This window comes from Neofelis nebulosa, chromosome 5 (genome assembly GCF_028018385.1).
Source record: "Neofelis nebulosa isolate mNeoNeb1 chromosome 5, mNeoNeb1.pri, whole genome shotgun sequence".
Classification (NCBI taxonomy): Eukaryota; Metazoa; Chordata; class Mammalia; order Carnivora; family Felidae; genus Neofelis; species Neofelis nebulosa.
In genome coordinates, this window is record NC_080786.1 from 50,441,620 (window position 1) to 50,468,914 (window position 27,295).

The 27,295-nt window shown below is 42.8% G+C and overlaps 1 protein-coding gene across 5 annotated transcripts in view; it reads left to right on the forward strand.

The window, feature by feature from the left end:
• Window positions 1-27,295, forward strand: part of KCNAB1 (potassium voltage-gated channel subfamily A regulatory beta subunit 1) — a 417,917-nt gene that overhangs the window by 138,184 nt on the left and 252,438 nt on the right. Inside the window, exon 1 of one of the 5 annotated variants that reach the window (XM_058730304.1) lies at window positions 12,112-13,118. The exons of 3 other annotated variants lie outside the window; for them this stretch is intronic. In XM_058730304.1, the coding sequence (XP_058586287.1) occupies window positions 12,898-13,118 (221 nt within the window). In that variant the 5' untranslated portion in view covers window positions 12,112-12,897. Of the gene's footprint in view, window positions 1-12,111; window positions 13,119-27,295 lie in introns of those variants that run through there. One more of the 5 variants, XM_058730302.1, reaches the window with a different exon arrangement.

Sequence of the window (27,295 nt, forward strand, 5' to 3'; positions counted from 1 at the left end):
TCTCTGCAGAGATAGATAAATTTTGCTTCGTCAAAATAGGCTCATACTATACATATTGTTTTGTGAACTGGGTTTTTGTTTTGTTTTGAGCACGCAGTGCATTGTGAATGTTTTTTCATAGTCTTCCTGTGAGGACTGGAAGTAAGAAGTACCATTCTTTCAAGAGCAAGTTTCATCTTACAGCTGGAAGATTCCAGCAATCTCCTACTGGACCACTCTGTTGGCCTTCAGGGTGATCTTCCAAAAATACTGCTTATACTCCTCTCCACAGACCCGAATTCTTGCTAAACTTTCTACCTTCAACCTCCCTGAGTCTTGCCCACACTGTTATTCCGGCTGTCCTCAACAGACGCTAGTTGATTCATGTACATTTGCTTTGCATCATTTCTTACATAAATCCTTTTTTCAAATAAGGTTCCATCCAGAGAGCTTTGCTCATTTTTCTCCAAAAGGCTCCTCAACCTCCCCATCCTTGCTAAAAAATATTTCCTCTGCTCATGTAGCCTCCCTCACCAATTTTCTTTCCTCGCCTAGGTTCTTCCCTGTCCTTAATGCCCAATCTTTTCTGACACCACTATAGCCTCTGTAACTGCTCTGACCTCTAGTGATCTCTTCCTCTAGAGTGTACATCAGCTAGATCACTCATTCCGACATGCAGGGTGGACAGCTAGTCATCAGTGAATGTCTCTGCATGCTCCCCAATCAGGAAGGGAACCGTATGGGGAGGGACTGAACCCTTCACCTCTTGGCTTCATCATGATATAGAACTTGTCAACTGGACAGTGAACGATGCATATTGACCTGGTAATCAATGCCTGGTGATGACACATAATTGATTTAAGGGCAGATGCTGTATGAAAATGAAAAGACAAAGGAACAAATCCAAAATGATAGCATGAGGTAGTTGACACATACACTGAAAAAGATTCCATTATATAAAACAACAGCAACAATAACAACAACCACAGAGCTATGTGTGGAAAATACAAATGTGCAAGCCAAAAGATACTGACAAAAATGCTAAAAATCGAAAGTCTGGATTAACGTGACTTTTTTCCTTCATGCTTTCATGTATTCCTGTTTTCTCTTACATGAATTTGCGATAAGGCTATGATAAAAAAAATAATTTTAAAAATGTATTTTATTTACAAGAATGATCCACGATAAAAACTTCAGACAATACAGGGCTTGATAGAGCACAGAGTGAGACTTAATCCTTATGTGCCCCTAAATGAGTTTTATTTTAAATGTGATGAAAGCCTAAGGAGTCTTCTCCATTAACTTTCTGTGTGAACTGTCAAAAGGAAGGAATTAAATGAGAAGGAATCTCCTAGGATCTTAGATCTGCTCTTTACAATACCTCCCCTTTGAGAATGAATGGAACAAAGAAGTCAGAGAATACATCTTTTTTTTTTTTTGTAATATTTTTAATGGTTATTTATTTTTGAGGGAGAGAGACAGAGACAAAGACAGAGTGTGAGTGGGGGAGGGGCAGAGAGAGAGGTAGACACAGAATCTGAAGCAGGCTCCAGGCTCTGAGCTGTCAGCACAGAACCCGGTGCAAGGCTTAAACTCAGGGATTGCAAGATCATCCCCTGAGCCACAGTCAGACGCTTAACTGGCTAAGCCACCCAGGTGCCCTGAGAGAATACATCTTTTATAAAAATACCTTAGGGGCACCTGGGTGGCCTCCAGCTTCAGCTCAGGGCATGATCTCGCAGTCTGTGAGTTTGAGCCCCACATTGGGCTCTGTGCTGACCGCATAGAGCCTGGAGCCTGCTTAGAATTCTGTCTGTCTCTCTGTCTCTGTCTCTGTCTGTCTCTCTCTCTGTCACTCCCCTGCTCATGCTCTGTCTCTTTCTCTCTCAAAAATAAACATTGAAAAAATACATTAGATATGAAATAGAATTACAATACTTTTTCTCAACCTAAAAAGCCCAACATATCTGACCTGAAACAAGGAAGTTTTAACCCATTGATGTAATTTTAGAAAGGCCTTCAGATTGCTTATTTTTCTCATCCCCATCAGGCAAGGATGACTTCATGTAGAAAGCCCTTCTGGCGTCTGATTCACTTCTTAGTTTTGCAAGGGTGAAGATGAATGGTTCTATAATTCCATCTATAGGGTACTTAGTTGAGAGCCCAATTAACTTAGATGTTTAACAAAGGTGGATTCTTTTTTCTCTTTCCTCTGGAATGAGATAGTGGATATAGAAGACTTTGACACAATGCCTGGCACATAGTGGGTGCTGAAAACATTTTACCTTCCTCCTTTCTATATATTTTAGGTTTAAATGGCCATGAAATAAGAGTTTACAATATATGATTTTAGAAATCATTATATTTCATCAGTTCTCTGAAGCACATATGGTTCCTTTGGTGATATTGTGACATTTCCTATTGCTGCTGGCTAGGCAACCATCATAATGTGGCTGTCAATGCCTGTAAGTGTGCATTACAACTTTCAGAGTGGGTATCGACAGCTTGGAGAAACGTTCCGGGGACAATAGTTGAGTATGTGTGTTTTGTCAAATTCAGGTGTAATTAATATATGATGTTACATTAGTTTTAGGTGTACAATATAATGATTCAGCAGTTCTACTCATTTCTCAGTGCTCATCAAGATAAGTGTGTTCTTAATCTCCTTTATCTATTTCATCCATCCCCCCTACCCATTTCTCCTCTGGGAACCACTGGTTTGTTCTCTGTATTTACGACTGCTTTTTTATCTCTTTAATCATTTGTTCATTTGTTTTGTTTGTTAAGTTCCGCATGTAAGTGAAGTCATATGGTATTCATCTTTCTCTGACTTATTTCACTTCATACTATACCCTCTGGGTCCATCCATGTTGTTGCTAATGGAAGATTTTATTCTTTTTTATGGCTTAGTAATATTCCATTGTGTGTGTGTGTGTGTGTGTGTGTGTGTGTGTGTGTGTGTGTAAATACCTCTTCTTGATCCATTCATCAGTTGATGGACACTTGGGTTGCTTCCATATCTTGGCTATTGTAAATAATGATGCAATAAACATCAGGGTGCATGTATCTTTTCAAATTCATGTTACTGGTTTTTTTGGAGGGGAAGAATAAATATCTCGTAAAGGTGGATCACATGGATCATATGGTAATTCTATTTGTAATCTTTTTGACTTTTCTACCTTGGCTGCACCAATTTGCATTCCCATCCAACAGTGCATGAGGGTTTGATTTTGTTCACATTCTCACCAACACTTGTTGTTTCTTGACAGGTGTGAAGTGATCTCATTGTGGTTTTAATTTGCATTTCCCTAATGATTAGTGATGTTGAACATTTTTTCATGTGTCTCTTTGCCATCTGTATGTCTGCTTTGGAAAATATCTCAGTCCTCTGCCTATTTTAATGGGATTATTTATTTTTGTTTTTTGTTTGTTTGTATTTGGTATTGAGTTACATAAGTTCTTTACATGTTTTGGATATTAACCCCTTATTGGATGTCATTTGCAAAAATACTCTCCCATTCATTAGGTTGTCTTTTTGTTTTGTGGATGGTTTCCTTTGCTCTGCAGAAGCTTTACTTTGGTGTAGTCCCATTATTACCTTTGTTCTTGTTTCCCTGGTCTCAGGAGACCTATCCATAAATAGGTCTCTAAAGCTACTGTCCAAGAGATTACTGTTTTACTCATTTTATGATTTCAGGCCTCACATTTAGGTTTTTAATCCATTTTGAGTTTTTTGTGTGTATATGGTGGAAGAAAATGGTCCAATTTCATTATTTTGCTTGTAGCTGTCCAGTTTCCTCAACACCATTTGTTGAAGAGACTATTTTTTGTGTGTATTCTTGCCTTGTTTTTCATAGATTAATTGGCCATATAAGCATGGGTTTACTTCTGGACTCTATTCTCTTGACCTATGTGTCTATATTTGGTGCCAGTCCCATACTGTTTTGATTATTACAGCTTTATAATATATCCTGAAATCTGGGATTGTGAGACCACCATCTTTATTCTCTTTCAAGATGGCTTTAGCTATTCAGGGCCTATTGAGTATGTTTTCAAAAAATTGCCACGTTACCAACACAAAGGATGATTGTGCAAAAAGATGTGGACGGGGGCGCCTGGGTGGCTTGGTCGGTTGAGGGTCCAACTTCGGCTCAGGTCACGATCTCGCGGTCCGTGAGTTCGAGCCCTGCATTGGGCTCTGTGACAACAGCTCAGAGCCTGGAGCCGGTTTCAGATTCTGTGTCTCCTTCTCTCTGTGACCCTCCCCTGTTCATGCTCTGTCTCTCTCTGTCTCAAAAATAAAAAAAAAATAAAATAAAATAAATTAAAAAATTTAAAAAAATTAAAAAAAAATGTTAAAAAAAAAAAAAAGAAGAAAAAGATGTGGACGATGATGACAGAGTAAAAGAAGCAGAAGTGAAGCATCAAATTCTAAATGTCAACATGTTGGGGAGTACCTTAACCAATTTCTCTTATATCTTCCCCCTCCTGTATGTACAAGAGTAAAATTTTGGGCAGGAAATCCCAACTAATTCTAAAACAACTCTTTTGATAACTTTAAAATACAAAGTTTAGGGGCGCCTGGGTGGCGCAGTCAGTTAAGCGTCCGACTTCAGCCAGGTCATGATCTCGCGGTCCGTGAGTTCAAGCCCTGCGTCAGGCTCTGGGCTGATGGCTCGGAGCCTGGAGCCTGTTTCCGATTCTGTGTCTCCCTCTCTCTCTGCCCCTCCCCCGTTCATGCTCTGTCTCTCTCTGTCCCCCCCCCAAAAAAAAAAAACAAAACACAAAAACGTTGAAAAAAAAAATACAAAGTTTAAAGAAAAAAATCATTGTGTCATAACTAATTGACGACAGTTTTTATTTTAATGATATACAAAACAATAATGTGTCTTTGTTAAGGTTAATGAAATCTTAAATTGACAAATATTTCTGACCAACTTACTCTATTGTAAGGCAATGACAGAAATCATACTAATGGCTAATAATTGAGGAGGAATTAAAAACATTTGCAAAAGCAAACAGACCATATGTCCCTGTTTCCCCCAGCTCTATGCCCAAGTTCTAGATGAGCTTATGAGAAATTATCTACCATGAAGAGGCCTGAACAAAATCATCTGAATTGTGAATTTCCTATTTTTCCACACTTGCTTCCTATAGCACTGTAGCACCTCATCTTGAACATATAAAGTAATGGACAAATATGGAGACCTTGCTGACCATCTGATATGTCACAAATTTCCAACTAAGGAAACATTTATCTGTGGCTGTGAGTATGGTTCGAGTGTTAATTGAAAAGCTTAACTGTCCTTTAATCATGTTTTTGTTTTCGACATGTGGCCAGTGGTGTGAGAAAATGTGTATTGAGTTTGTCCTCCATTTTGTAGTGCAGGTTCTCTGGTGAAACTTTCTTCTAGAGTAGCAGAAGGGTTGATACCTGGAAGTTTCTTCCATTCGTCAGAACCTCAAGAATTTCCAGTTTGGCCTCTCAATCTTGCTTTCTCTGTTATTCCAAACCCTGTTCCCAAGCAAATGTAGGCCCATCGTTACCTTCATGGCTGGCTCAATTTTTCAGAATATAATACATTGTTCTCCAAACCCAGACGTTAAGAATTTCTGATAAATGGCAAACTCTCATCCTAACAAGCTCTTTTAACCACAAATAACAGGCACATAAAGTGGCTTGCCATCTGTACACTTGCATGTTTAAAATTCTTGAGATAGTAGCAGATTCTTTTCTGTTTTGAATGAATCCGGTTTTGTCTGGATGCAGAATTGAATGTTTCCTGGCCCCCACTGGCTCTGGTTGCCGATAGCATATAAACCACAAATTCTAAGTGGACCCAGCAAAAAGCCTTTGCTGTGACATTACTTGTAAGAAGTTGAGTTAATCAGAAGTGTGCCAGGTAATTGGGAATAGATGTTTTCTTGAGCATTAAGAATAAAGTATTATGAAGTATTTTAAAAAGTTGATAGCTACCAAGCTATGGATGATTTGATTTTTCCAAAATGTTCACAATTTTAATATTGAATTTTGCCCCTCACTCATCGTAAGAATAAAGCCTTTAAAAATTCATAAAATGGCACTATTTATTTATTGTTTGTCAGGTTATTTTTGAGAGAGAGACTGCATGAGTGGGGGAAGGACAGAGAGAGACAGAGAATCGTAAGCAGGCTCCACGCTGACAGCACAGAGCCTGACACGGGACTCAAACTCATGAAACTGTGAGATTGTGACCTGAGCTGAAACCTAGAGTCAGACGTAACCGACTGAGCCACCCAGGCGCCCCCATAAAATGGCACTATTTAAGGCCCTTCTCACAAGGAGCCTCTTTCAGGGAGAAGCAGTATGCACAGGGTTGAGAACCAAGTCTCTGGAGCCAGGCTACCCTGAGTAAACCCCAGCTGTGCAGCTTCCTGCCTGTGTCACCTTGGGCAGGTCATTTAACTTCTCTGTGTCTCATGTTTCCTCATCTATAGAGTGGTGTTGAAAACTTATTACCTCCCCATGGGATTACGTGCTAATTAAATGAGTTAATACACGGGGAGTGTTGGTAAGAACTCCTAGGCTATAGGAGGCGTAGTGTAAGTCTTACCGGTGTTAGTAATTGCTGGGGTCTCGTGGTGAGCTGGCTTAATAAAGGACTTCCCAACAGCCCTTGCTTCTAGTAAATTGAGATGGTAGTTAGCAGTTATCAAGTGCCTATTTCGTGCAATTTCTGTAATTACCCAAAAAGGCATGTCCTTGCACCATTCTTTTGGTGAAGATTCTGAGGTGCAGGGAGGTGGAGCAGCCTGCTCAGTGGCACGCAAGGAAAGGGCAGGGCGGAGTTGGGATTCACCCCCAGTTCTAGCTGACCCCACGCTCTCGAGCCCTCCCATGTGGCCACGAAGACTCTTTGCTGATCATGAGAGGCTAGGGTGCAGGTTAAGTAGCCTATGGCCTGTTCCTAACCAGCTCCGTCATGACTCAATGACCCTTTGACATTAACGCCCAAGAATTCCGAAATCAGGTACTGAATCAAGACCAGCTGAGACACAGGTGAAATCTCAGAGTAAGTGATAATTTGGCTCCCTGTGATCTTGTAACCTCCACAGCTCTCTGTGAAAGCACCCTGTGGAATCTATATGGAGCCCTCTCATGTCAGATGAGAGAACAGAGGCAGAGAGCTATAAGGACACCAGGGGTCAGAGGCAGAGTGACAGAGCTGGGTTTGCAATCTGGGTCTTTGCCTGCAGGCCTCTCTCTACCACCTCGTGACACATCTGGGGGTGCTGATTACACATGCCCAGTATAAAGCGAGCCCTTGAAAGGGAAAATTGGCAGAATAAGGAGATCATTAAGAACAGGGGAAAGTGCTAGAAATGCCTTAAAAAGCACCATTTCTTGTATCAAGAGTTACCATGTAGAGGCTTTACAACTTTGTGGAAAGGAACAAAGGAACAGAGTTCTATTTGGAGGTCTTCTTTGTAGCACATTTGTAACATTGGCTCAGGACATACGGAGTGGCACAATAATATCCCTGTCGTCTAATTATGACTTTCAGGAGCATCTTCTTTAGAATGCTCCGGTCATTTCTCTTGACCAGTTATAAGAATTAAAACCATGGGGGCACCTGGGTGGCTCAGTCAGTTAAGCATTCTACTCTTGGTTTAGGCTCATGTCATGATCTCACAGTTCATAGGATCGAGCCCTGCATCGGGCTCTGGGCTGACAGTGGGGAGCCTGCTTGGGATTCTCTTTCTCTCCTTCTCTCACTGCCCCTTCCCTGCTCTCTCTGTCTCAAAGTAAACATTTTTTAAAAAAATTAAAATCAAACAATATCTAATATCTGCACTGGTTTGTGAGGGCTGCTATAACAAGTTACTATAGATGGGGTGCACCTGGGTGGCTCAATCAGTTAAGTGAGTTAAATGTCTAACTCTTTCTTTTCTTAAAATACGTTTATTAATTTTCAGAAAGAGAGCATGTGTGTGAGCAGGGGGAGAGGCAGAGAGAGAAGAGACAGAGAATCCAAGTGGGCTCCCCAGGCAGGCCTGGGCCTCATAAACTGAGATCATGACTGTTGTGAGTTCATGACCTGAGCCCAAATCAACAGTCGGTTGCTTAATGACTGAGCCACCCAGGCACCTCGTGTCCGACTCTTGATTTCAGCTTAGGTCACAATCTCACCGTTGGTTATGGGATCAAGCCCCGCTGGGCCTGGGCGTGCAGCCTGCTTAAGATTTTTTCTGTCTCCTTCTGCCCCTCCCCTGCACGAGTGCTCTCTCTCTCTCTCTCTCTCTCTCTCTCTCTCTCTGGATTCCCACCCTGCCCCCAACAAACAAAATAGGGTAGATTAGTGGACTGAAACAATAGAAATTTATATTTTCTTGATTCTGGAGGCTAGAAGTTCAAGACCAGGGTATCAACAGGGTTGGTTTCTTCTGCGGCCTCTTTCTTTGGGTTGCAGATGGCTGTCTTCTCCGTGTGTCTTCACAGGCTTCCTTCCATCTGTGTATATGTCTGAATCTCCTCTTATAAAGGCATAAGTCATTGGATTCGGGCCTGCCTTAATGACCTCATTTTACTTTAATTACCTTTTTAAGGACTGTGTCTCCAATACATTCGTATTCTGAGGTACTTACTGAGAGTTAGGACTTCGTCATATGAACTTGGTGGAGGGACCCAATTTAACTCATAACAATAGATCTCACATTTGCATCTACTTTTTTTTTTTCAATTTAAGAGTTTAAAAAATTTTTAAATTTATTTTTGAGACAGAGAGAGACAGCAAGCAGGGGAGGGGCAGAGAGAAAGGGAGACCCAGAATCTGAAGCAGGATCCAGGCTTTGAGCTGTCAGCACAGAGCCCAATGCGGGGCTCAAACCCATGAACCTTGAGATCATGACCTGAGCCGAAGTTGGACACTTAACCAACTGAGCCACCCAGGCGCCCTGCATTTACATTTATGTCTACGTCTATCCTTATATCATTGTCTGTGGGTCTTATTTGAACCCAAAATAATGTTAATAATTCCTCCAAATCCTATTGTATGACAATAACAGGACATATCTCTAATTTCCCCACCTTAATTAGCACGTGGCCTGTTAGCACAAACTTATTAGGAATGAGCTGCACACAGCCAACTCTGTAATTCCCTGGCCCCTGAGACCTACTGCTCCATTAATGCTGGGAAGGGTGAGCACAGCTGGGGAAGTCACCGAGCTGCTGGCTGGCTATCAAAGCCCGTGTGGTGTCAGAGCTGAAAAGGCACACTGCGGGTAGCAAGAAAGAAGTTTGCACCGGAGTGCTTCTCTGGTCGCCATTCTTTGATTCTCTTTGAGGCGGACTAAAGGCAGACACTTGTCAATACACAAGGGGTGCAGATGTGAATGTGGGACAATTATTGGCTCCTTTAAAGTAAGCAGGCTGTGTGAAGCTAGAACGTGCAGGATTTTTTTTTTCTTTTCCTTCTTTTTAAGGAATCAAGTTTATCCAAGAATTTGGCATCTTCCCATATGCTTTCCTTCCTCCCTTCCTGCCGCATTCTTTCCTTTGCTTCCTTATCTCCCTCTTTCAATTATTCATACGGTGAGGGCCTGCTAGGCATAAGGCACTGAGCTCAGTCCTGGGAGAGGTAGGAAGGGGACTCTGAGGCGCTCGGCCTTGCAGGTTTTGTTCTGCTAACCTCACCCCTGCTATGGTTTGGGTTAGCGAACTGCGTTAGCTATGTTGGCTAACGGTGCTGATCTCTGGCCCTCCCTGCTCCCCCCTCCCTGAGGACTTGGTGGCACTACTTCATCAGCCCTCGGCCACCTTCTCACACCTCCTTCCCCTCCGTCAGTGCCCAGGCAAGCTCCTGGCCATCCAGGCCTATAGGGATCAACACGCTCTGTCTCGCCTTCCAGGCTGCTTTGTTTTCCTCTCTTTCTGAGCTCTTCCTTTTGATGCCTCCCACTTCTTCCTCTTCTCCTGATTCACATCGATCATCTCTGATGAGCCAGCTTCGTGTGAAAACACAAAGGTTCTAATGATCTGCTTCCTCTCTGCCCACTGTTATTTATTCCAGGGAACACAGAGCTCATCAAGAACTCCCTCCTTGGAGCCAAGGGAAAAAGAAGGCATCATTTGTCCTTTTCCACATCCCTCATTGCATCTGAAAGCTATTTCCCAACCACTGAGTGTTAGGTCATATATTTATTTTTTAAAGTCATGAAGGATTAAGGATTGAGCTTCTACAATGTGATTTAAACCTTATCTGCAGGTTATAAAACGTTAAGATTCATCTCTGGATTAGAATCCAAAATAAGCACATATTCTGCTTCAAAACTTCATTCTTGGGGTGTCTGGGTGGCTCAGTCGGTTGAACGTCTGACTTTGGCTCAGGTCATGATCTCGCGGTCTGTGAGTTCGAGCCCTCTGTCAGGCTCTGTGCTGACAGCTCGGAGCCTGTAGCCTGCTTCGGATTCTGTGTCTGCCTTTCTCTCTGCCCCTCCCCTGCTCATGCTCTGCCCCCCTCTCTCTCTCTCTGTCAAAAATAAATAGTAAAAAAAATTTTTTTGGGGGGGTGCCTGGGTGGCTCAGTCGGTTGGGCGTCCGACTTCAGCTCAGGTCACCATCTCGTGGTCCGTGAGTTCAAGCCCCGCATCGGGCTCTGGGCTGATGGCTCAGAGCCTGGAGCCTGCTTCCGATTCTGTGTCTCCCTCTCTCTCTGCCCCTCCCCCATTCATGCTCTGTCTCTCTCTGTCTCAAAAATAAATAAAAAGTTAAAAAAAAAAATTAAAATTTTTTTTTTAAATTCATTCTTAGAACTTAATTTGGCAAGAAGTGGTCAGACCTGTTCGTCGTTGTTGTTGTTGTTGTTCCAATCACACAGACATTGCTAGAATGTGTATTTTCCCCACACTTGCCAACCCCTTGGAAGACCACCTTCCTCCTCTCCTGCTAATCAGATTCATGCCCTGTGCAAAATCCTGCTCCTCTACGAAGGTTGCCTGGGAACCCATGAGCTCCTTGCGGTCCAGACTCTGTCTAAGCCGTCTTTGTACCTTAGCAACAAGTAGAGCCAGGTACCTGATAGAGATTCGGTAGAAGTGTGGGGAATGAATCAAAGAACTTATCTCCAGCCTTCTGTAATTACTCCTCTGCTTAACTCTAACATATTTAGTGCCTGTACCACTCATTTGAACACTGATGCACCTCTGACTTGTTAATTAGCCCCTTTAAGACTGGATGCTTTGTCCTTCCCACACAGATTGCCTGTTCCTTGAGGGAGAAGGACAGTGCTTCAACCACCCCCCCCCCCCCCGCCATGTTTCTATTGCCTAGCACAGAGATGGTGCTCACAAATGTTGTCAGTTTAAGCCCTGTTCCTTTTCACTGGACAGCAATGTCTGTTGGGGACCACGTTCAGAAAACTGATCTTGCAGAAGCCACAATTTTATTGTAAGTGCGTCTATAAAAGGAGTCTGGCTTCCATGCATTTCAAACGGAGAGATAAAGTGCTCATCAGCCAACTGATACTTAGTTTTGTTCAACCACATATTTTGAGCAGTTGCTTTGCACCTGACACTGAACCACACAATGTTTCTACCTCACATGGATTCAAAGTCGAGAGGAGTGTTTTGCTGCCCACCCCTGACTTGGGGATAGTGTTTGTCATCACCAGTGGCCCTGGGTGACTGGTGGGCACTGGACATAGTTCCAGCCACCTGGCCTGGACTTTCTGGGTGGTGTGGACCTGCTGCTCACCCTGTGTAGCCCCCTTCTGGGTGGTGCCGAATTGCTGCCTCTTCCCCTATCCCTGGTCCTCTGAGATCCAGAATAGATTTTTACGGCAAGTTAGCTGACTCCAAAAAGTCTGCACTGTGGTTTTTCAAGAAACTTCAAACTTACCGTCTTCAGGAATAACGCGGGAAGGGGAAATGAACTCTAACAAGGCTAATAACAGGGATTTCAAGTAGTGTTTTAGTAAGCCAGTCACAGAGTATTCACGTGTTAATTCACTGGCATGTTCCGTGGCAGAAGCACCCCCACTCTGCCTTCCCCCACTTCCAACTGTTGTGCTGCAGCAAGATTTGGTCTGAATCTGGGCAGACCCCCCCCCCCCCCCCTTTATGAGCTGCCCTCCAGATTCTGTTACAGCAAGTGTCTGGTGAAAGTGGTCCCTGCCTTGTCGCACACAAAGGCTAGGAGCTCTTTAAAGGGGCCAGCCTGCGCTTCTGTGCAGCTGCAAACATTTGTCAGTGTGGGCTCAGCAACCCAGGCTTTCGCCTGAAAATGAGTGGGGAGGGGTCTTGAGCACGCCGCCCCCCCCCTCCCCCCGCCCCAGACCTCCCGGAGTGGGGCGGGGAGGGGAAGGAGCTGACAGTCTGAGTGGATGGAGACCACCGGTCCCTGGGGACCAGCTTGCGATTAGCTGCTTCTTGGATGCTCCGCGTGCCAGTTGAGCATCCTGCCTGAGGTCCAGAGCGTGCTGGCGGCGCATCTTGCGGTATATGCCTGCGTGGATTTGAGCCATCGCCCAGAGGCGAGCCCGCATTCAGACACGGTGGACCGGCACCGGCAGTCAGCGCGAATGCTCAGCTTTAGGCGTCTGCAAGAGCCTCCCGACTGCATGGATTTGGCTGTCTAATCAGCCGAGATTACTGCCCGGGAAGATTTGTGAGCCTGATCCGCGCTCCAGCTGCTGTGACAACTTCAGGGCTGGCTGTTTACTTCTCTCGGTGCCTGGGACTCTGTTCTGCACCGCAGCCACTCCTGCCACTTGCCTGGCTCTGAAGTCCTCTGCCGCGAGGACTCGTCTGACGGCATCCCCAGGAAGGGGGAGCAAGGAGGGGTTAAAAGACGAGCAGAAACACCCCCCCCAGCTGCTCAACCTCTCGTGACTGCCTGTGTTCTGGGGTTCTGAGAGGGACCGTGCGCTGCCCGGGGAAGCAATGCAAGTCTCCATAGCCTGCACAGAGCACAATTTGAAGAGCCGGAATGGTGAGGACCGACTTCTGAGCAAGCAGAGCTCCACCGCCCCCAATGTGGTGAACGCAGCCCGGGCCAAATTCCGCACGGTCGCTATCATCGCGCGCAGCCTGGGGACGTTCACCCCTCAGCATCACATTTCTCTCAAAGAGTCCACCGCAAAGCAGACTGGCATGAAATATAGGTATGGATGTAAGATTCCATCTGCCCGGGGTTTCTGTGTTCTATACAGGTGCACTGGGGGACAGTTCATCGGTTTTGAGAAGTGACTTGCCCGTGGATGGGTTGCTTAATTTAGAATACTCAGGTGTCTCTAAAATAGCTCCTTAGGAGAGGGGACACCCAAAGAGGTTGTGGTGTGTGTGTGTGTGTGTGCGTGTGTGGTATTTTTAAAAAAAATGCAGCCCGTTTTGTATATTCTAAAGTGTTATGAACACCTTTAGCAGTTGAATGAATTCCAGTCTGCAGAGACTAACACAACTGCTGGAAACTGGTATTGAGATCAGGGTAGTTTTTCAACAGCAAATGTGTTGGTCCTATTTTATGGTGCAGACTGTAGTTTCTGTGCTTATACTATTCAAATTAGTTTCCCATCTAGTACTGCATTCTTATTTAGCTTTCAAAAGACCAAGGCAGCAAATGCTGTGCAAGCTCTTAAGGAAGTTTTGTTGCAGGAAGAAACGCCTATAAAGGTAGATTAGGTTGAACACTGACACATTTAAATCTAAATTACCGCTTGGAATAAAATGGAGACCTTCTTGTGAAATACGGAGAAAAAGTCATTTATTTTAATATGCGTTTCCTCATAAATTTTTAAGGTCCCTCTTCCTCTAGCTTATTTTCCATAGCTGGAGGCCTTCCCAGTACTAGTCGATGCTCTCTTTCATAGAGAATGACTTAAATTTGATAAGTAGAAAATTTCATTATTCAATTATGTGACTCCTGCCTTCTCATGCTATCTGCCTTGCACTGAGCCCTCCTGGCTTTATTTCTTTAAAACTGCTGTCCTTCTAGTCTCAGCGTGTTTGCAGAGGTAGAGGAGAGGAGCTAATGAGGCATCTTCCAAAGGCTTTGGTTATTCTACTTTGCAGATACGATTTTGTCAATTACTCACATTTAACTATCCCTCATCTCTGTTAGGAGCCAGGTTTCAGGATGAAAGGAACTTGATGCAATGAACATAATGCACACCTCAGGCTTCCCACGTGGGGTTTCTGCAATAGGCATTTAAACCCATTTCTACAAAAGTTACCCTTGAAAAAGTTTCTTTGTAGAGGTACTGGAGAGCTCCTCCTTGCAGAAGCACCAAGCACTGTTGTTTTGATGGATTTTCGAGCCATTAAGAAAGCAAGCCATGTGCTTGGGGGAGGCACTACGATACCATAGCTAAAGCTTTTTGCCCCAACCCGGAAGGATGCTAGCAGCCTACCTTCATGCAACTCTGTTTTTCCCAGCGTTTACATGGTGGGGAAGCGGGGGGGCCCACAGTGACTGTTAGCTAACTGAGACCGCAGCCTCCAGTGCATTGGCATTTTGTATCGCGGCTGACTTGTGTGGCACACACCCAACCCTGCCCTGAGGGCTCTGGTCTGCCTGCAGTCCGGCTGCTGTGAGGGAAGACAAGCTGCTGTCTTGATCAGCAGGGCCCCTAGGAATGGGACTCTCGGAGATCAGGCAGATCGCAGAGGTCACTTGAATGGTGGCCGCCAGCATTCTAGCAGCACCATGAGCTTTGTTTCTGTAAACCAGAAGAAATAAAAAGTAATACCCTTCCTTTCTTGTGGCAGAGTTTCATAGTTGCTTATGGATCATTGTGTTGGAAGAGTTTGGTTTTGCGAAGCTTCTCAGAAGGCAGGAGATATCCAGGAAGGTTTTTCTGGTGATATGTGCAGCTCAGCTCAGGTTGGATAATAACTGTCTCTCTTTACAAAAGCTCAGTGTGCGAGTAAGATTCACGTGGGCACCTTCCATTCCTGGCAACTAAGGACAGCTCTTTTCTGACAAAAAGTTAGCCATCTGCGTTTTTCAGTATTCTTAGACTCCTTTGTGACTTATGGTGACTGGACAAGATTCTCCACTTGCCTTTTATTCTGAACCATCCTACCCATGACAGGCAGGTGGTTCTCTGTGTGTGTGAATGCGACTTAACCCCTCTCTCCTTCAAATTCCACTCAGTGCCTTTAGGAAAGAGGTTGAAATTATGCCAAATGTACACTTAGGGTTGGAGAAAGAAAGAGAGAAAGAGAGAGGGAGGGCGAGAGACAAGCTCTGCACTTTATAAAAAAAAAAAACAAAACGGGATAGAAATGTTATTATTAGCCAAATTATCATTTTCTTTGTCCTTAATGTCACTAAAATAGCATGTGTTATTGATAACAAATAGCAAAAATTTAAAAAAGTGGCTAACTGTGTTTACAATAACCTTGCATCCTTGAAAATGATTTCCATAGGAATAGCTTAAGCTAGGATTTATAAATTCTACAGAATAAAAAAAAAAAAACCAACAGCAACAACAACCACAAAAACCCAGTGTCTTTTCATTCATCTTTTTGCCAAGGGGAGGGCTCATAGCTTTCATCAGAATTTGAAAAGTGTCCGCCACTCACTTTTCTTTTTTATCTAAAAGCAGTGTTACAGAGTGAAGAGGTATTTTAGTCAACAAATATTTATTGAGCATCTATTCTGTACCAGGAGCCCTACTAGAACTGGGTTCCCAAAGATGCAGACAGCAGACAAGGTTTGAGGCTTACATTCAGGTTGGGGGAGCAGACCACAAGTAAGAAAACAAATCATAAAATCTATTAGGAGACATTCGTAGGAAGACTTTATTTGGGGAAGATGATGGTCATGCCTGGGCTAACTTCTTCACCTTGAGGCTGCTGTCCCTGCTTCAGTTCCAGAATTACGCCTGCATCTTGGGGCATGAGTGAAAATGTGCCCATATCTGCCATCTATCTGCCAACCCAGGGACTTCCCTCAGGCGCTACCTGGACATTGAGGACCTACTTGTTACAACCCTGATAAAAGAGTAGAATGCCTCTTACTTACCTGATGCTTTATAATTTTTATGTTTTAATGCTTATTTATTTGAGAGAGAGAGTGCAAGTGGGGAAGGGACAGAGAGAGGGAGACAGAGAATCCCAAGCAGGCTGTGTGCTGTCACACAGAGCCCAGTGTGGGACTTGAACCCATGAACTGTGAGATCATGACCTCAGCCAAAACCGAGATGATTTAACCGACGGAGCTGCCCAGATGCCCTCACCTTATAATTTCGAAAGCCCAACTCCTATAATAGCCCATGATTACCGTTCATTAATCAGGAACTCGTGAACTTGGGATTTAGAAAGAATTAATTTATACTTGTGTGAAGCATCTGAATTCTGCAAGAATAAATACTCAATAGCCTTCACAGCACCATTGTGCTAAAAGCTTGCTTAAAGTTAGCTATTGTTTCAAGGCTGAGGATAAAAAAAAAATCCACTAGAAAAATCTGCTATTCAAAGGCTACTTTTAGCCCAAGAGAACAAGATTCCACCTAACTGTTATTCTGGGGACTATCCTGTATGTAAACAACATAAGACTATTGTGTTTCTTACAGTTTTTACACTTGTGCTTTGTTAATGCAGGAGAGTTGCTTTATGTTAGTTTTGTGTGTGTTTTAAATCTCCGAGTTCATCACACTGTGTTAAAGTTTGATGTATGCTCTGTAACCATACATGATCGATGAAGATCCGTACATACCTTTCATCATAAGGAAGCCAAATCACTGAGAATAGAAGTTAAATCAGATTTGTTTTTTGGGTTGTTTTGTTTTGTTTTGTTTTTTGGTTTTGCTTATTTGGGTGGTTGGGTGTCTTTTTTTAAAATAACTTTTTACAATGATTCTACTAGTATTTGACATGGTCTCAGGCCTTTTGTCATTCAGGTTTGAGCATATTTGTACTGATATCTACCCACCCCCATTCTGAAATTGTTACTTTAGTCCTAAAACAATTTGAATATTGATGGACTCAATTCATTAAGAAAAATCTTACCTGTAATATATACACCCATGTCAATAAAACTTTGTGCTGTAATGTTACATAAAACAGGCTTTGAAGTTCTTAAGAGAACCCTTTACAAAGAATCAATATTGTTGAGCAATAATCTTTAAATTCCACTTTAAGAAGTTACTTTTTCCAGTTTTTTTGTTTTGTTTTGTTTAGCTTTTTAATGTTTATTTCTGAGAGAGAGAGAGAGAGACAGCAAGCAGGGGAGGGGCAGAGAGAGGGAAACACAGAATCAGAAGCAGGCTCCAGGCTCTGAGCTGTCAGCCCAGAGCCCAATGCAGGGCTCGAACCCACAGGCCGCAAGATCATGACCTGAGCCAAAGTCAGATGTTTAACTGACTGAGCCACCCACGCACCCCACTTTTCCCAGTTTTTTAGGTTAATCACCTTGTACCATTTTGGTCACTTAAAAGTGTTTTTGAAATAAGTACAAATTCACAGGAATTTGTAAGAAAAATATGGAAAGCTTTTGTGTACCCTTAATCCAGTTTTCTCTAGTGGTAACATCTTGTATAACTATAGCACAACATCAAAACCAATTAATTGACATTGCCATAATCCACAGAATTTATTCAGATTTTACCAGTATACGTGTATTCATATGTGTGTATCTTTGTATGTCCATGCAGTTTTATCACATGTAGAAGTTTGTGTAACCACCACCACAGTGAAGAATCAGAATTATTCCATCACCACGAGGGCCCCTCATGCTTCCCCTTTGTAACCACATCCGTATAACCTTCCCCAATCCCTACACAGTCTTTGGCAACCACTGCTCTCCGATCTGGCTCCATAATTTTCTTTCTTCAAGAACATTTTATGTAAATGGAATCATACAATTTGTAATCTTTGGGGATTTTTTTTTCCACTCAGTATAATTCTCTTCAGACCCAAAAGAATTGCTGTGTGTCTCAGTAGTTCGTTTCTTTTTATTCCATGGTTTGGATATTTCAGTGTGTCCTTTGGTGGATGAATGGTTTAAAAAAAGTCAGGTTGTTGTCCTTATTTTTAGCATGCATTAGATAACTTCAGATTACAACATTATCCTCAAATTCCTTCAGTGCCATTCAGTAGCTCAGGGAATAAAAATCCAAAGTACCTAACCTGGCACCTGAGGTCCTTTATGGTGTGGCTTCCATCATTTTTTCCCAGTTGTGACTCTGTTCTCATCTTTCCTCTGATGACCACATGCATTCTCAGAAGTACCTACTTGGGAGAGGACCCCTCACAGTGCCCGGAACCTTCTTGGTTTTTTGGTCCTTCTGTATCATTTCCCGTTCTGGCTGTTCTATTCTAGAATTCTCCTACCTCACTTGACCAGGCAAACTCCTATGCATTCTCCAAGACCAAACACTAGCATAACCTTCTCAATAAAACCTTGCCCGGCTCCACTCCACTTAGCATTAAATACTCGCTCTTTCGTGCCCCCACTGCAACTGGTTCTTACTTCTGTGATGGAGATTATTGATGGCATACTGTTGCTATTATCTGTTTGCATCCGTGTCTTCCCTGGCAGTCTGTGAGCAGCTTGAGTTTTGGATTTTATTCATCTCTGTAACCCCAGAATCTGATCTGGCACCTGGCACATGAGAGTTATTCGATAAATGCTTGGAAAACGAACGGCCATGTCTGTGGGATGCTATGTTAAATGCCAAGTGGGAGGGTTGTCTCTTGAGTCTTTACAGTTTGGTGTGACTAGGTATGTACACAAAAAGGCTGCATATGTGATACAAAGAAGGATTGTTGCTATAGTGTGAAGAGACCTCATTTAGCAGGGGCTGTAGGAGTCAGGGAGAGGTCACATGAGAAAAGCCAGGGAAGCTTGGCATTGAAGAAGGAGAAACGCCAAGATGGGCACAGAGCAGGAGGGGAACAGGCTACAGCAGGTGGGCAGCATGTCCCAAAGACTGCACTTGCAGGGTTGAGAAATCATAGAATAGGGTAGAGGGTCTGTGCAGGGAGGTGGGGGAGAGAGCATCTTGTAGGTAAAGAAGGGTCAGATTATGGCACCTCGGAGGCCAGGGGAACCCGTTTTAGGCATCAGGTGAACATCAGCAATGGAGGTTGCTGATTTTTGAACAGGTTGTCTCCTTAAAGTTCTGTTAAGAAAGGATTAACCTGGCAGTTGTTCCAAAAACAATTTGCGGAGTTGTAAATGTGAAGTAAGAGAATGTGCTTTAATTCCGTAGCATTCCCTCTTTTCCTACAGAGAATCGAGACTACACAGAAGACTCAGACCAGATGCTTTTCCCATGCTCCTCCTTTCGCAGCCTCTTTATTAAAGCACACGTGTCATCCACCGTTCCTTACCTCCCACGAATGGTGGGCAGGTTTTGAATTAAAGCAATTGAAGTGAAAGATCAGTCTTGTCAGCCGATTACGTAAAAGGCACCGAATGTGTGTATGTGTGTGTGTTTGCGCACATGCGTATGGAGAAAAGTGGGAGGAAATAGGTGGGCTGAAGAGGGGGGAAGAGAAGAGCCTGCTCTGTGGCTGTGTTTCAAATAGAAATATTTGATTTCAGTCCAGAGAAGAGAGCAGCTTGGTTTTTTAGAATGTCAGTTTTTTTTTTTTTTTTAAGAGTACCGTTGTTGTTTCCACTGATAGCATGGGCTTTCCTCTCTTCCTCAAAGCAAAATGGTGAGAATGGGGAGGTGGAGAAACCTTCCTGAAAATTAGTTGCTGATTCAGTCTCATAGAGTTTATTCCACCTCTGCAAGACAGCAGTCAGAAGTCTGGCATCCATGGGCTGGTGAGAAAATGGTAGGAGGGGAGGCAGCCTCCCGGAAGTTGTTAGGCAAACGTCGTTCCAGTTCCATGGTTCTGGAAGAGTGTGTGTGTGTGTGTGTGTGTGTGTGTGTGTGTGTGCACGCGCATGCGCCTGTGTGTGTGCATGTGTGGGGCACATACAAGTGAAGGAATCTTTCCAAAGTGTTTCCAGAAACAGCTCATCTTCCAGCTGTAATCTTCAACTGGGTTGTTGCAGATGAAGTCTCTAACCCCAATCCACGCAATGCCCCCCTTCAGAAGTGTACTCCTTTTATAGAAATCCTTTCTTTAAAGAAAATTCTGCAAATACTTGAACGTGTGGTAATTTTGAGAAATGTTCTGAAGGGAGGAAAGAAATCCCATTATGTTCACAAGGGAAATCAGATTCATATATTTGACTTTGAATTTTCAAACTCATTTCTTCAAGTATATAATCTGTCATTAGTATATTGAATGGAATGAGATTTAGGTCCAGTGAATCTGATCAAAATATAGGATTCTTGGCCTTTTTTTTTTATTTGAATTTGACATTCCCTTTAGGAGAGAAAACCCTGGTATGAGAAGAATTGAATTCAGAAGCATTGATTCCTACTTTACAGGAATATCAAAGCCATTCTGGTAGTCATTATTAGACTATGATAAAAAATTATTCAATGTTGCCAATTAATCGTTGTATGTTTAAAAAATGTTTTGGTCATTGGTTTCCTGCTCTTCAGAATTAGAAAATAAACAGTTATAGAGAGTGAAGAACTTAAGGCAAAAGTCTTAAAAATATCCATTTCAATACTTAGAGTTTTTAATCTTACGTGATCACTAGAAATAAGTAAATTTGTAGTGGAGGCTAGTGCTGAAGGAACTTTAGATGCCGTCCAATTCAGTCATATTATTTTATACAGAATGGCCAGTTCCTTCATCAAAGTTACTCAAGGAGGTGATGGGAGAGTCAAGGCCAAACTCAGGTGTCCTGACTGCAGGAGCAGGATTCCTTACTTGCCTTAAGCTTCTACACTGTAGCCTCTTGGTTACCCTCCATTTTTCAACATCGAAAAGAAGGACAGTACATAAAATGCTTCTAGAAGGGGCAATTTTCTTCTATACAAATGCACAGTTTCCAGTTCATACTTTTCTTTAGAAGAAGCAAAGCCTTATTGTGCAGTAAGAGAGCCAAAGAAACTTTCTCCATCTATTACAGAATTGTGAGGACCCCAGAGGAGTTCCCTGGATCTCTCTACTTGTACATGTTCTGAAACTGGATGAAAATTCAGTTCTAGAAGATAGTGTGCTTAGTGTCACAGTTTCTACAGAACTGGTATCTCAGAGACCTACAAAACCATGGGCTCAGATGATGGGACAGTGCTCCATGTCAACCTGGGATATGAAATGCTCATTGGGACATTCAGTACTGAACAGACGTTACTCTCCTCCATGCTTTTAGAGATTACTTTGAAAGTCTGCTCCTGAGAGTCAGAATCAAAATACATTTAAAAATCCTCATTGCAGGTTGATTTTCAGTTACTCAGATTGGAAACCAAAACAGAAGCCCAGCAGTGATGCTTTTTCTTGGAATCGACAACTAGGGAGGACTCTGAGAGCACTCGCACAGGCCATCTGGTCCAGCCCTCATGAGAAATCTGTCCTGTTTTTCCAATTTGTGCTGTGCAGCAGCTACTTGTAAAGGCCCCTAAAGAAATATTGTGTAATCCCCTTTCACAGCAGTCATGAAAAAAAAATTGGCTCTTCTTTCTAAGAATTAGAATCATTCATTAAGCTCTGAAACCTCCCAAGGAAGCCATCAAGTGAGGGTATTTGAGAACTCTTATCTGTGGTCTGGACCCTAACAGTCAGGTCAATTTGGAAAGTGAAGATAGAATGAGGGGCAAGGTGGCAAGGGTGGAGCAGTGAGGCAAGGGGAGGTACCCAGAGGCCTGCTGGAAGATCTCAACCTCCTATTGATGCCTGAGGCAGGAGATCCCTCCCATTCTGGTCCAGCACCTGCTCACCTGGCCTGACTGTTCTGTTGCTAGACCATCCAAGAGTCTAAAAAAAATTTTTTTTTTGACCATGACAAAATTCCTTCTTGCAATTGACTTGGCCCCTTTCAAGGTGCACTGGAAGCTTCTGGAAGCTTCTTGGCCTGTCCCTGTTGAACTGAAAATGATACAGATATAATTTCTTTGTCTATAAGTGTTCCCGAACTTGAAAACCATTACTAACATTTAGCCTCCTAATTTTCAGGATGGTTCCAGTTTTTTCCTCCTAGATTTCATTTTCTGATTTCCCACAGTAATGAGGATGCTCCTTTAAAGCCCCTGTACAATGTCTACATCTTCTTTAGGTCACCCAGAACTGGATACAATTCCAAGGAAAGGCCTAGACTTCTCAGTAAGGAATAGCAAGATCACCTAATAACAGAAACCTGCTTTGTCCCCTTGTTTGCATTTTATGGCCATGCTTACTGTTTTTAGGGGGGAAAACCATGTTTTTTAAAAAAATATTTTTTTAATGTTTATTTTTGAGAGAGACAGAGACAGAATGTGAGTGGGTTAGGAGAAGAGAGAGAGGGAGACACAGAATAGGAAGTAAGCTCCGGGCTCTGAGCTGTCAGCACAGAGCCCAACGTGGGGCTCGAACTCATGAGCGGTGAGATCATGACCTGAGCAGAAGTCGGGCACTCAACCCACTGAGCCACCCAGGCGCCCCGGGGGAGAAACCATTTTTAATACTTTGAACTAATCTTTGGAAAAAATTCCTGAGAAATAGGTTTTAAAATTATAACTTATTAAAATCACGGAGGGTGACTGTGATGATACATAGCAACTCTTAAGAGATCATTGGCTCTAAAGGTTACAAGAACAGTTGAAGTCTGTTGGGTTAAATAAGTGCATATCTAATCTATAGGTTTCAGTGGTAGTTGGGTATCCAAATAGAAAAACCTAATAGCTGATAATAGGATTCACTTGCTTTCTGATATCCTCTTATAGGGAAGTTTTTTTTTTTTTTTAATCTTCCAGGTTTAAAGATCAAGGCAATTGTACAGAACCAGTATTAATAACAAGAAAAGTCTTCTGTGTTGGTAATTAACATCTTCTAAGACAGTGGCCCTGAAGGGACTTAGCTGCAGGAAATTCCAACCACAGAGTTCTCCATGATGAGTTTCTATCTACTAGAAGGCCCATCTGGTTTAACAGAGCTCTTATATAAGAAAAGCGAGCTTTTTCCTGAAGAACATATGCTAATAAAGCACACTCTTTTCCATTTCTTTGAAATTAATTTCCACTTTAAACTTGGTTTTTATGTTACTGGGTTTTTGTTGTTAGAGTCTTTGGCCTGAGACCACAGCAACAAGCTGGTTATAAAAACTGACTGTGTAAATAGCGTGGCTTTAATGAATGCTACTCCTCTTTCAACTCAAGAACCAGCAAAGAATTCCTCTGAGGCATTTTGATGAAAACAGGCCTTTTGACTCACTAATACTCTATTACCTACCTCCTCATTCATAAGCACCTCTGCATTATGGAGTCTTTGCATATACTGAAAAGACTGGAAATGCTCAGAAAGTCTTTGTTTGATTTCACAGGGTTTTCATCTTGATGGAAAACATATTTGTTCAGTTTTAAGAGAAGATCTATGAACTACTTAAACAAAAAGTGGGAGTTGGGAAATTCATGGTCTGACGTACAACTTCTCTCTTAATAATGGCCTCTCTTTCATTTGCAAGGAAGAAGTTTGGGGTTTCACTTTTACCCAAATACAGTTTCTCCCAAAGCCATCTTCTGAAATCAGGAGGCTCCCATCTTAGTCCACGAAAGCCCTGGGTCACTCCTTATGCAGAGAAGTGAGTGTGTACTTGCCTGAGAACGTCAGATTCCAGGAATTGTTTCCCTTAGGCAGGACCTTCCACAGTCCTGTTTCAGAAAGAGAGGTAATTTAGAAGGGGAAACAGCAAGTATGCTTAGGAAGCAAACCTGGACACTGCATAACATACTCGTTTTCCTATTGCTGCCGCAACAAACTACCAAGTTAGTGCCTTCACCAACAGTTCTGGAAGTCGGGAGTCTAAAATCAAGGTGTCAGGAGGTCCGTGCTCTTTCTGGAGGCTTCAAAGTAGAAGTTCATGTCCTTGCCTTCTCCGGCTCCTCAAGGACACTTGCATTTTATAGCTTGTGGCTCCTTCAAAGCACATCTTTCCACGTCTGGTTCTGTCTTCACATCTCCTTTTCCTCACTTTGATCTGCCTGCCTCCCTCCTACAAGGACTCCTATGAAAACACTGGGTCCGCCCAGCTAATCCAGGATAATCTCCCCATCTTGAAATCTTTAACATAATCACATCCCCAAAGTCTTCTTTACTACGTAGGGTAGCCTATTCATAGGTTTCAGAAATGAGGGCATGAACAATTTCCAGGGGCTGATGTACAGCTTACTGTAATACCATGGTGCTATGTTATGCAAGAGAGGGGAGAGTTAAAGGGACCCAAAGTATCAAGCATTACATCCTCCTCACTTTCTCTAACATCTAAGACTGATTTAGGCGAGGCAAGACCACAAAAGGAAGAATGAGGTCACTGAAAATGCAGGGCACTGGGGATTTTCTCTGTGGATGGCTACAGCTTAGGTTTCCAATCAGAATAAAAATTCCTAGTCACAACATACAGCTCCAGTGTGAAAAAGTTGAAACAGTATTATCTTGACCTTGGCAGTGACTATAATGGCAGTTATCGCTTGAGTCTGTTCTGCTTGTAAGGCCCCTCAAGCTAACAGCTACTGGAGATCCCCCTTTTTGCTTTTTTTTTCTCCTTTCTTTTATGATCTAAGTACAAATGAGAAGATTTGGAGGTGGACATTAATAGAAAAACCCATGGATGGAGGCACCTGGGTGACTCAGTCACTTAAGCGTCAGACTTTGGCTCAGGTCATGATCTCACGGTTCATGACTTCGAGCCCTGCGTTGGGTTCTGTGCTGACAGCTCAGAGCCTGGAGCCTGCTTCGGATTCTGTGTCTCCCTCTCTCTCTTTTCCTCCCCCACTTTCTTTCTCTCTTCTCCCCCCCCAAATATTAAATATATCTGCATCCAAATTTCATAACTAGTGAGATGTGAATCCCACTCCATCCTATAGCATGTGGGGTGGCAGGAGCTGAAGCAGCGTGTCTTTCTTCCTGACATGATGCATCTGTGAGGCTCTGTGCACATCCTATAACAGACCTTCCATAAAACCCCTGCTGTTCCTACCTCGTTACTGTGGTCATAACAACCTTGTGGGGGAGGAAAGGAGTTTCTTGCAGAGATGTGAAATTCTTTTTCTGAACCCTTCTATTAACTATTGTTCTCTTGAAGCCATTATGTTGACCAGTCATTTTAATCACAGAAAGGCTTTTCTTCTTATTTACAAAATTTGCATATATTCTAACACAAATTTTATTAAAAAAATTTTTTTAATATTTATTTTTGAGAGCATGAGCAGGGGAGGGGGAGAGAGAGAGGGAGACACGGAATCTGAAGCAGACTCAAGGCTCTGAGCTGTCAGCACAGAGTCCGACGTGGGGTTCAAACCCACAGACTGTGAGATCATGACCTGAGCCGAAGTCAGATGCTTAACTGACTGAACCATCCAGGAGTCCCTATTCTGACACAAACTTTCAAATGATTTAATCTCATGCAGTTTTCCTCTGTGAGTCTTTGTCTCACATACCAATAGAGGAAGGTGGCTGTTCCTCAGTTCTTTCAATCCCTTTCCAAAGGCCCCCAGCTCCTCTGTCAAAGTCTAAAGTAGTGGGCTTTGAAGATAGCACTCTTGGTGCCAAATCATTCAAATCTATATACCCTCTCTCGGAATGCAAGCATTAAGTACCAGATTGTATCAAACTGGGGGAGAAATATTAGTGGGCACAAAGTGAGCTAGAAGAAAAGATTCACTGGGAATCAGGAAGCTTTGAGAATTCAGAAATAGGGAGTCAAGAGTTAAAACACAACTTTGGCGTGTAATTGAGTCTCTCATGGCCAGATAGTGTTTCTTGGAGGGTGTGAGGGAGGCAATGCTCCGGTGAGAGGGGAGTGAGGAAGTGACCTCTTTGGGAACCTTGCAGGTCATGGACTGTGCTACCACCCTGAACTCTAGAGCTGGATGCAAGGCATCTGTTAGAATGCAGTGTGGAGGAAGTAATTCTAAAATGGGAATGAGGGGCGCCTGGGTGGCTCTGTTGGCTGGGCAGACAACCCTTGATCTCAGCTCAGGTCTCGATCTCAAGTGGTGAGTTCAGTTTCCATGTTGGGCTCCGTGCTAGGTGGGAAACCTATTTAAATAAAAAAATGGGACTAGGCAAGTATTGCTCTATAATCCCTCACAGGGCTGGACAACTCCATGTACCTTTCCAATTCCATCACATCGCCTTTGTATATATGTAACAGTGTATTTAGAGCCACCAATGAATACCAAACACTACTTGTAGTACCCTGAGAGCAGGGAGGGAAGGAGCCAGACCTGTCTTTGCTCTCCCCTAAATTACCACTAACAGAGTCTGTATTCTAACGTGGAGAAGACATTGTCCTAACACAAATATAACAATGACAACATTGCTTAATGTTGACCAAAGAAAAGAAAGATAAACCAACTGAAGTCTGTATGTTTATTGCAGTAATGAACTCTGCCTGGGTATAGGTCATCGATGACCACTAATGAAGCAAATGTGATGAGTTTAACAAGTACGCTTCCGTTTCATTTTTTAGCAAGAAGGCAATACGATCGCATAGATAATACCGTTGATCAAAGTATTTGACTTTTAGCAACGACTAGTTTTAGCAATAGACATAGTCATAAAATGTTTATGATTTTTCTTGTTGGTTATTGCTGCTAAGGATGTTAGCCATTTGACCACTTGATATTTTGAGATGGAAAGGCTTTGGGGACAGGGTTAACAAAAGACAAATACAATCATTATCAGAATGTCTGAATAACATTCTATGTTACTAAAATCTTTGTTGATTGTCTCATGTAAACATTTTAACCAAGGAATTGAAAGAACTTAATATTATTTTTTATCTTTGAGGAGAACTTTGAAAGGAGGTAGCAAGTAATATTGTGCCCTTTTTCAATTACGGCAACTGAGGCACAAAAACAAAACCTAATGACATGTTGTGCAGTCTTTTGTTTTCAATTTTAAGTTCAGACAGCTTCTGACCAATATTTTCCTATAGTGACCAGCATGTATTTATGCCAAGGGCAACTCAGAACAAAAAAACTCTAACATTGGCAGGATTCTGTTTCCCTTTTTTAGCATGAGGCGGTGGAATGGTCCAGGTGCTTGGTGTCCCTCATTGTTACTCTATCCAGAAAACCAGGGCAAAGACAGGACTAGATCAGTATAGTAGCACAAGGAATGTATACTTGAGCTCAGGGCTGATCCCAGAATCCATAGGCTGCAGGAAATTGAGAGATGATGTGGATTTTTTTTTTTTGTATTTCATATTATTAGAAATTTGTCTTGAGTGGGAATAAGTGCATCTTTAGGTATTAGTAGCTAAAGTTACATGCAGCTCAGAGAGGAA